This window comes from Myotis yumanensis, unplaced genomic scaffold (assembly GCF_028538775.1).
Source record: "Myotis yumanensis isolate MYYU_CA2020_CCGP unplaced genomic scaffold, mMyoYum1.0.hap1 SCAF_9, whole genome shotgun sequence".
In the NCBI taxonomy this organism is placed as follows: Eukaryota; Metazoa; Chordata; class Mammalia; order Chiroptera; family Vespertilionidae; genus Myotis; species Myotis yumanensis.
The window spans coordinates 34,384,183-34,394,246 of record NW_027223760.1 but is presented as its reverse complement, the minus strand read 5'-3'; the positions used below and the strand labels follow the sequence as shown (position 1 = coordinate 34,394,246).

Sequence of the window (10,064 nt, the reverse complement as noted above, 5' to 3'; positions counted from 1 at the left end):
TGGGAACGCGATTGGTGGTGGGTTCCCGCGGAAATCATGGCTCCTTCCCCCGCACCGCCCACTCCGCCCGCCTGGCCTATTGCAAGAACTTCACAAGAGGCGGGCGTGGCCGGACTCTGTACTTTATTGAAATGTTGGGGCGAGGGGAGGGAAGCGAACACTAGGAGGCGCCAGACGGCTACCCGCTCAGTGACTGGAGGCCTGTGTGGGAGCGCCCCGAAGCGGAGTGTAGGTCAGCGGTGGTTGAGCAACTCCCAGCGGCTCAAACCTACACCACAGCCCGGTACATGATTCCAGTCTCACACGGGCCAAGTAAACGAGGCATGCGGGCCGCGAGTTTGACATGCTTGTGCCAGACATGTGAGGAAGCGGGCCGGGCTGATGTGAAACCCTAGCAGTGAGAGTGCAGGGGAGAGCCTGAAGCGACGAGAGTCAGTGCGATTGATTCCAGCCTTCACATTGGATGACGCAAGAGTATCCGTAGATACCCCGCCACCTCCGCCGAGAAGCTCACGCTTTATCCTTGCTGATCCACCTCTCCACCCGTCCTCGAGACGGGAAGACCCTAACCATGGGGCAGTTTTACTCCCCTGCTTCCCGTAGGATGGGGACCCTTCGTGGGGCACTGCTCTCCAGCCCTTGGGCCAGAACCGCTTCCCTGGTGGAGCAGGGGTTAGCACAGCTTTGACAAGCCTTGTGCCTCCGGGAGGCTGGGCACACGCCTGATCACTCTCAGCCCACCCTGTCTGCAGACACAACTGGTCCCCCACTCTGTCTACCATCCCTCACCAGCAGTTGTCTGAGACAGACCGAGAGATGTGCGGATGGCCTGGCTACCTTGTTTTGAGAACATCATAGGCTTTCGGATCGGAAGAGCAGAGTTCAAGTTATTTTTATCCTGTTTACTAGCCCTGTGCTCCTGTGCAAATAATCAAGCTTCTCTGACCCTTGGAACCCTCATTTTCCAAATGAGGGTGATTTTACCCTACGAGGCTGGGAAGTCTAAGTGATCTAATGGAGGCAACATAACTTCACTCAGATGTTGTTTCTTTTCTTTCTTCTCCGGCTTCTCTGCATCATTGCCTCATCTCACCCTCACTCTAACTCTGAAAATAACAATTATGGGTTAGGTTTCTGAATGTCACCTGAAAAATTCAAATTGTACCACCTGCATCTCAACTGAGAAGGGCTTACCTTAGCCTAACTCCCCTCTGGGTTAAAATCCCCGTTGGTGATGTCCAGTTCCTGACGCATAGCAGGCACTGGGAAAAGTGGTCAAATGAATGAGTGGGTCTGGTGCAGAGAGATGATATATCCTGGGAAAGTCTGTTAGGGGGGTGTCCAGTTGTCTTCATAAAAAACATTCTCATCATCAGGGTAACTGAAGCTGACATCATAGTCAGGCGGCGGAGTAAGAGGCTCCAATCTGGGGAGCAACTCCAATTTGGGGAGCATGCCCAAGCTCTGCAGATCAGGAGCAGTGGACGCAACTCGTGGTCCCCGAAGCCGAAGGCTGATTGGAGCTCTCCCAGCACTTCCTGGGGCCATCGACCCCTCTGAGCCCACTCGCCTTTCCACTCTGGCTCTCCTGGGCCCCTCTGGATGGTCAGGCTGTCCCTCCACAAGTCCTGGGGAGATGACCACACTGCTGTAGGGAGGTGGTTGATCCAACTCTTGGGGGCGGCACTGTGATTCCAACACCACGGCCTCTTCATAGGGTGGCACCTCAAAGGCTTCGTTGTCCCTGGCGAAGGAGAAATAAGGTCATCGGTGGCTTACTGAAAGGAGCCCTTTTCTATCTTCTACCAACAAAAGACCCCTCCATAGCCTCTGCCCCCTCCTCTCACTGATACCAGTGATAGAGGTGGAAAGCAGAGCCCGTATGTCTGAGAGGCTAGAGAGACACAGGGAGAATGGGCACAGCGCAGCGATTTTTCATCCGGTGTGCTCCGAGAATTTTAAAACATGCAATACCTGACTGCTTAGTCAAGGGCACTGACCTTCCCCTTAGGCTGTCTAAAAGAATAACAGTAGCCATCACAACGATAGCTGTATGGTGTGAATGAATCAAAATTATACCTGTTATTTTTGTCAGATCGGCCAAAAAATACATTTTTTGGTGTGCTGCAGAATTTTAGTAATTAGTTTGTGTGTGCCACGAGATGGAAAAGGTTGAAAATCACGGGTACAGTATATTCCTTCAATCCCGCCCACCCCTCGACTCACCGAGCATTGCCTGAGGCCCCTGGGCTCTCCGGCTGCACTGATTGGAACACCCATTCCAGAAAACGGGCCAGCAGGCAGGCAAACATGAAGAAGCCACCCAAGGCCAGAAAGAAATAAGCAACAGGGACGGTGTCCGGCTGTATGCCCAGCAGAGCCAGCCCCAGGAAGAAGAAGGCACAGCACAGGTAGAGAAGTGGCTTCTCCAGTCTCCCCCACAGCTGGCTTGGCAACATGGCCCCTCCCCAGGCTCCTGCAAAAAGACACACAGCTGTTGTGTCTCGACCAGCAACTGGCATCATGGCTGGGACAGATTCCAAAGTACCCATATCAGACACCTTCTGGGGGTTTCAGGCTCTTCAACCTCAAATCAAATAAATGGCCAAAATAAATGGTCATCAGTGTCCTCTTCAGTTCTGTAATTCTCTGTAGGTTCACTCTGTATCGGGTCCCAGGGTATCAGGATGTGTGGAATAAGCCAAGACACCTGTCCAAGAGTTCTGATTCCCAGCCATCAAGCCAGCTTACTGTGTCATGGCCCTGCCCCCCCTTCTTTTTTCCTTCTTCCCCGGATTCTCCCAGTTCTATCATTCCACATCAGGATCCAGTCCTGGGTGGGCCCTGGGACCTTGGGGTTCACTGGCATCTCTGGAATCCAGGTGATGGGGCAGGCCCTGCCCTTTTTCTATTACTGCTTGCACTGGACCTCCATTCCCCAGCTGCCCAGCCAGGGCCCTCAGTAAGACCCTGTTGGGGTGAGTAGGGAGTGGGGGGCGCCACCTACCTCATGTCTGACCCCACCTTCACATTTCCTCCAGTCAGTCCATGCTCGGTTGGAGAGAAAAAATGCACATAGACACAACATAGCCACAGGGCCACAGCTACGTGAGAATCTTACAAAGGCCTAGGGTCATGGACAGAAGCCAGATAACCTGTGACCGCTCTACACTTCACATCCACCCGGGTCCTCCACCCTCTCCTGGCTCTAACTCAGTCAGCTCACATTTCTAGTTTCCTGCCTGCAGTAAACAGGGGCTGGGAGGTTGGTGGGAAGAAGACGCTTCTTTCCTTTGCAGCACAGCGGCAACTCGCAGGCAACCCTGTCAGGAGTTCCCTGAACTCTGCACAGCAAGGACTCACAGACTCTACAAAGGGGCCAGGCCCCCTCCTGACACCCCTGCCCCAATCCCATGGCCCTCCCACCACCTGTCACTCACCTTAGGAGTTCCTACCTCACCAGTCTGGACCAGACACCAAAGAAAGTAGGTTGTGGGGGAAGTGGGAGGAGGAGAGGAGGTGGAGCCCACTGGCCCCACCCTCTTTTTTTGCTCCAGTCTCAGAGTTCCAGCCCAGGCTTCATTTTTCCCCCTTTCGCCATCAGGCTGACCTCTTGGGGCCCCGCCTTGATTTTTTCTCACTCCACCCACCCGCTTCAGTGCCTTAATGAGAGTGCTTTTCCCCCCACCCCCGTGAACTCTGTACTTAAGACCAAAGTTAAAATCACCTGTCCTTATCCATTCTCAATTCACAGTGTATTCAGAGCAGTTTGCCTTATGTTTAAGGAATATATATTGTGCCTGGGAGCAGGGATCACGGTTTGTTTTAATCTCTGTAGATCATACCGTGCTCTGCAGACTGTAAGTACTGCTGTGGGCCTGGAATGGTGTGTTCTGCTTTCACTGCCACAGTACTTTTTCTATGAACTGCTTGTTTTCTGCAGACCTGTAAGAGGAGTCTGTGTGTATGCTTCTTGTCACAGTTAACTCTTGATTCTTCAAAAGCAACCTCTAAGGTCATGCCTGCTGTGGAGGCTGTCTCCTCTGTGTGACCAGAGCGCTCCATCCTACTCCAGTCTCAGCCTTTACCTGTTCATATAGTAATTTTCTGTTTATACACTTTTCTTCCACTGCAAGAAATTATGGAGAGTGAGTAGTTTAAATTATCTCTAAATCCCAGCAACTAACTCAGGTCCTGACATATAGCAGGTGCTTACTAAACACAATGGAGGCCCAGGACCCACTCTTTCAGTTGTGGGTCAGGCAGTAAATCTGGGTGAGGCAGATGCTGGGAGGGGAGGTGCAGAGTGGCTGGAAGCACACCTTGTCCTTGAGACTCAGAGAAGGACAGACAAGGCTGGGTGCCATGCCTTCAGAGAGTTACCACTGGACAAACGGAGGGGAGTAGCAGGTAACGGGGCAGAAGTCTAATCCCAAGGACAGTCATGGGGCATAGTCTGGGCTGTTGCAGCAGACCATGTGGAGCCTATGTGTGTGTGTGTGGGGGGGGGGGGGGGCGGGGGGGGGGAGGTGCCTGGAGTGGTATGCCTGTGTGTATAGTAGTGGAATGCCCATGATGATGAGTCTCTGTCCCAGACCGACTAAGAGGAGAGGGAAGAGATGTAACAGGAAGGCTGTTGTATAAATCAGGTGTGTCTCTGTTGACATTGGGAATGCAGAGTGGGAGGAGAGCTGATTGTTATTTTGCTTCCACCAATTTCCTTACTGTTCAGCTCTCACATGGGAAAAGTGTGGCTGAGGTCAGAAGAATTTCAGTCTGCAGTTAATATACTAATAGAAGGAAATTGGCCAACAGCCCTTGGTATGTATAATAAGTGTAGAGGTAAGAATGTCTAAACCTGCAGAGAATTTTTATGAGTTTATTTGAGCCAAAATTGAAAATTGCTGGGAAGCAAGATCTAAAATGCTCTGAAGAATGACAGGGTTGCAGTTTCTTTTATGCATTGAGAATTAAGGAGAGAACACAAGGAAGGTGGGAGAGAGCAAGGTGGGCAGGGATGGCATTACAGGATAAGTTTATGTGCTCTCTTGAGGGGGATTATGTCTTCAAGGGGCATTACTTCTGGTATTTCAAAGTTGTGTTTAACCTAGATGCACCCAATGCAGGCTTAAAAACCTTCCACTAGAGAAGTGAAAGGCCTAGGGCACAACTACCCACTGTGACCTTCCCAGTTAGGAATTTATGATTAGATCCCCCTGTGAGGTTACTTTCCCTTTTCATCCACAACATCTGGTAACATGTAATTTTCCCTCCTTTTTTGATTGTTTCCTCCAGTTGAATTCTGCCGGAAGCTGGTCCATCCTTGCTGCTTGACACAGTTGCTGCAGGGAAGAAACATCTGCACAGCATATGTTTCAAGGGACCTGGCATATATGGCATACTGTTCTTAATATGTTTGCTTCCCTACTTAGCGCTATGTGTTTTAACCAAGGTCACCTCTCCGAAAAAGGTTGTTTCCCCAGGTGGGGATTTTCCCCTGGAGTTAGGGATTAACAGGACTAAGGAAGGGAATAAATCAGTAAAACTCCTTAACTAAGTGCCAGGCAGGTAGTTAATCACTTTAACTACGAACAATCACACTTAAGCTACATAATCTTTACTTAGGATAGGAATGGAGATAACAAATGCCCTAACCTTTGGAATAGAATGGATAGGATTAAAATCAACTGGTATAAATACAGATGTAACAGGAGAATAAAGACAGAACCTGGCTAGGCTGCTGATCAACTGAACACTGTCTCCGTGTCATTTCTTCTTCGCCGACTCTGTCCACACCTTTGGGAACCCCTGGACCTGCTGGGGTTGGACCCCAACAGAATTCTAAGAAGTGTCATAACTGAGATAAGCAATTTGAAAGTGTTTATTGCCCAGAATACTCAAGACCAAATTGCTTCCCAAAGCTCTTATTCTTTTCTTTATCAATTTAGCATCCTTAGCAATTGCCCACCCATTTTCTACTTGCCTACCTTCCACAAACCACCTTCGTAAAAGTTGGTTGACCTCTTTCATCTGGCCACTGTGCCCAACTCATTTGTGGGGATAATGGCAAAGGGAAGTGAGGGGCCCAGACGGCATGGCTCAGTGGTTGAGCATCGACCTATGAACCAGGAGGTCACGGTCTGATTCGCAGTCAGGGTATATGCCAGGGTTGTGGGCTCGATCCCCAGTAGGGGGCATGCAGGAGGCAGCCAGCCAATCAATAATTCTCTCTCATCATTGATGTTTACCTGTCTCTCTCTCTTTCCCTGCCAGGGCTGACCAGCAGCCGCTGAATGATGGATGAACAGATTACTCAGACACAGTTTCACTATGGGGGAGAGGGGTAAGGGATGGCCCAGCTGAAGAAGCCAGGCAGCCACGATTGCCTGCCTCATTAGCCTTTTTTTGTACAGCAGGTTGAGATAAAGTTTATCTTTTAGATACAATCAGCAGGTAAGTAATATTGGGAGGACACATGTGTTTACATTGTCCTCTAGGCAAGGGCATCTAGGGATTAAGCATAAGGATTCCAGTAAACACCCGGCGGGTCTGCACATGCACAGACCTGTTTGGAAAGGTCAAGGAATAATTAGGGGCGCCACCTTCAACACTCCCCTAAATCTCCCCTAAGTTGGAATTCCAATAAACAGGGAAGACGACCTTCCACACACTTCCCTTTTCTCAGAATATCCTCCTTACAACTTTCCAACCAAGTCTCTTGTGCTCCTCAACATCTCGCTTCCTCTCTGAAATCAATATAAACATATTTTTTAAAAAGGGAAGTGCAGGGACAGGGGAAAAGGGAGAAGCGGAGATCATTGACAGACTTCCAGTGAGTCTACCACTGAATGCTTCTCTAAGACTATATCTCTGTGATTTTGTGCTTCTGAATATGGGTCTGCTTTATACTTGTGGCCAGCATGTGTGCATTATTTTGTGTACTGCTCACTGTGCTAAATTCTTTATGCAAATTAAGTAATTTAAAATATGTAATAAGAGGTACTATTATGTCCATTTTATGGGTGAAGTCAGACACTTGAGGAAAATGTATAGCTAATCAAGGGTGGGGTCAAGACTTGAACCCTCAGTCCCAGTCCAGAAACCTGGCTCTTAACCACTTAGTATGCCCACTCTAAACATTCTTTTTGGCTGCCCTCACAATAATTTAATGAAACACCTGTGATAGTCTAAGACCTTTATTCTGATCTTCCCTGGAGAAGTGGTTAGATGCTATTGCCTGTTGCAAAGGCAGCAAAAGAGAATATCAGAAAATGACATAAGATATTGACTATAAGGCAAGATTGGGAAATTAAAATCACAGGCTCTGTATCAGGATGCTTATCATTTATGAGCTCATTAAGACTGATTGTGAAAGGTAACACTTTTAACTGAATGGCTCTGGAAGCCCAATGTGCGGGTGACTTCTTTAAAAGGGTGTTGGTGGTAATATATATGTGTGAAGAAACAATGTGGCCCACATCCATGATTTTCATTTGATCCTTAATAACAACCACGTGGGGGCAGTCTGATGATCATTTTCATGTTACAGCTCAGAGAAAGTACATGATTTATTTCATTAGAATCAAACGTAGAATCTTGACCTCTTAACTCGGTTGAGAGTTTTTCTCTGTTAGTTGCCTTACAGCTCCTCAAATGTATAGGGAAAGTGGATAAATGATTTAACGTGAAGCAGCTCAGAACATTGATATTTCTGGGTTGGAAACGCTTCCAAAGAATCATAAATCTTCAAGTATGTCATCACCCATAAATCTTCAAGTATGTCATCACCCTCACCAACTAGTTGTCATCCTATATAATAAAGAGCTAATATGCTAATTAGACCAAATAGCAGATCAACCATCCAGATGACCTTCTGGATGAAGCCGAGGCTGTGAGGGGCTGCGAGGGCCGGCCGAGGCAGCCTGGGGCTGCGAGGGCTGAGCCCCTTGCAGAATTTCATGCATTGGGCCTCTAGTATTGTATAAAGGTCACTGGGAACAAAATAAGTGAACATTGGTGTTCAGGCTGTCCCTCTCACTCAGATATTTAGGATTAAGCCACAAAAAGTGACTATGGAATTTGAGAAATTGTTATTACCAAGTGACAAAAATGCATGTGTTTATTAGAGATGTCTACAGGTAGTGGTAACAGGTTCCCACATGAATATGTCCCTATATATGAGAAAACAAGGGGGCATTGATTGTGGTTAGTCACATATTTTTTGGAGATGGCCAAACCAAGTTTCAGATCTCAGTTCTACTGTCTTGCAAAATTGGATTTTACATATATATATATATGTAAATATATACATATTTACATATATATATGATGTTTTAAATTATGTTAATGAGAACACTTTTTCACCGTCTTTTAAAAAGATGATTTGAGCTTTCAAATCTGAAATGGCTCTGGCATTAGGACTTATTTGTCTCCTGGTCGACAGGGCTTAGATGCCACCGCATGGGTGAGCATGTCCTCCTCCACTGGAGGTCCTTGTCTTGTGGCCACCTCAGGAGCTTCATTCTTTTATGTTGTTGTTAATACTCACTCAAGAATATTTTTCCATTGATTTTTAGAGAGAGTGGAAGGGAGGGGGAGAGACAGAGAGAAACACTGATTGGTTGCCAACCAGGGCCAGGGATCGAGCCTGTAACCAAGGTACGAGGTACGTGCCCTTGACCGAAATCGAACCTGGGACCCCCCAGTCCGCAGGCCAACGCTCTATCCACTGAGCCAAACCGGTTTCGGCTACAAACTGCTTCTGAGGTCAGAGGTGAGACATTGTGCTGAGAAGGGTGGGGACCAGGAATGTGAGGGGTCCAAGACTGCAAGAGGGTGCAGGCTGAGGAACACCCACCCCCCACCCCCGCCCCCCAGTACACAAATGTTGTGCACCGGGCCTATAGTGTAATATATTTTAATATATCAAGACAAAACTGAGATATACTATACAATCTTTTTTCCAATCAGTAGCATAGCCTAAGATTTCCAATGTTCTTCATAATTCTTCAGACATACAGTTTTTGATGGCTATGAGACATTACATCTTGGATGTACCATAATTTATTCAAGCATCCTCCTACTATTAGATATCAAAGTTATTTGGTATCACAAATAATGCTGATACAAGCATCTCCTGAAATCTGCTTTGAAGGAGAGAGTGCTTATTTAGTCATGTACTTCGGGCATCATGTCACAAATCAGCCTAGGAAGGATATCCTGAAATCCTGGAATCTGCTGGAATAATGGGAAAGGGGGAGAGGGGAGGAAGCCAAAACGTGATAGGGGACAAATGGAGAAAATAGATGTGAGGTGAGAAAGAGCCAGAGGGAGGGGAGAGTGGAAAATGGCTTTTGCTCTTAAAACCTCTCGAGCTGAGCCATCATAGGCTCGACACTTGGTTCCCACCAGGCCTCCAAGTGTGGTTTCAGCTGCTGAATAAAGGGTATTCTCAAAGAAGTTCAAATACTGTTGGAACACAAGGTATTCTGATTATTGCACAGTGGGCACAGGTAGAGAGCAGGGACTTTGGATAAATAACTGGGGGAGTGGCAAAGCTATAGGTTTGTGTGGGAGCAGCAGGGCTTGCAGTAGGCAGGGAGAGAGGCCTGGGGTCTTCTCAGGATCTGTCCTGTGGGTAAGAGGGAGCTATGAGGGGATGAGCAACTCCCTCAGGCCAAGGCAGCTCCAGCCTGTCTCCCTGCACTGCCTGCCCTGGTTCTGCTGGTCAGTGTAGCTGGACCTGGTTTAAATATCTGAGCACAAGCTCAGCCAAGCTCTGGTTCCCTCTAGGCTTCTCCCACTGGGCCTCAGGTTCTAGCGCCATCTCAGACACTGTGGCTGGTCACAAGGCGGTAAGTGCAAAATCCATGTGGCATAGTTTGCTGTCCCTGACAGAGAGACCTAGGGAGTTTCTGCAGCAGAAAAAGAGGGACTGTTTCCTGCTCCTTCCACACAACCTGCCCGAGGGGGCAGGGAGCTGGGAATGCAGGAAGAGCTGCTCTTCTCAAACACCTGAGTAGACAGGCTGTGATGGCAGCAGCAAGGACACACAAACACTCGGA

General features: G+C 48.1%; 1 protein-coding gene across 3 annotated transcripts; it reads right to left on the bottom strand.

Moving 5' to 3' along the window:
• Positions 1-112: 112 nt before the first annotated feature.
• TMEM139 (transmembrane protein 139) lies at positions 113-3,492 on the bottom strand. Of its 3 annotated transcripts, none has more exons than XM_070425090.1 (3): positions 3,441-3,492; positions 2,227-2,476; positions 113-1,744 (listed from the first exon to the last, which is right to left on the bottom strand). In XM_070425090.1, exons 2-3 carry the CDS (start codon positions 2,457-2,459, stop codon positions 1,330-1,332), a joined length of 648 nt encoding a protein of 215 aa, XP_070281191.1. In that variant the 5' UTR covers positions 2,460-2,476; positions 3,441-3,492; the 3' UTR covers positions 113-1,329. The 3 variants fall into 3 exon arrangements, with proteins under 3 accessions (XP_070281191.1, XP_070281192.1, XP_070281190.1); XM_070425091.1 differs by lacking the exon at positions 3,441-3,492 and adding an exon at positions 3,227-3,334; XM_070425089.1 differs by lacking the exon at positions 3,441-3,492 and having other exon boundaries at positions 2,227-2,972.
• Positions 3,493-10,064: the final 6,572 nt, after the last annotated feature.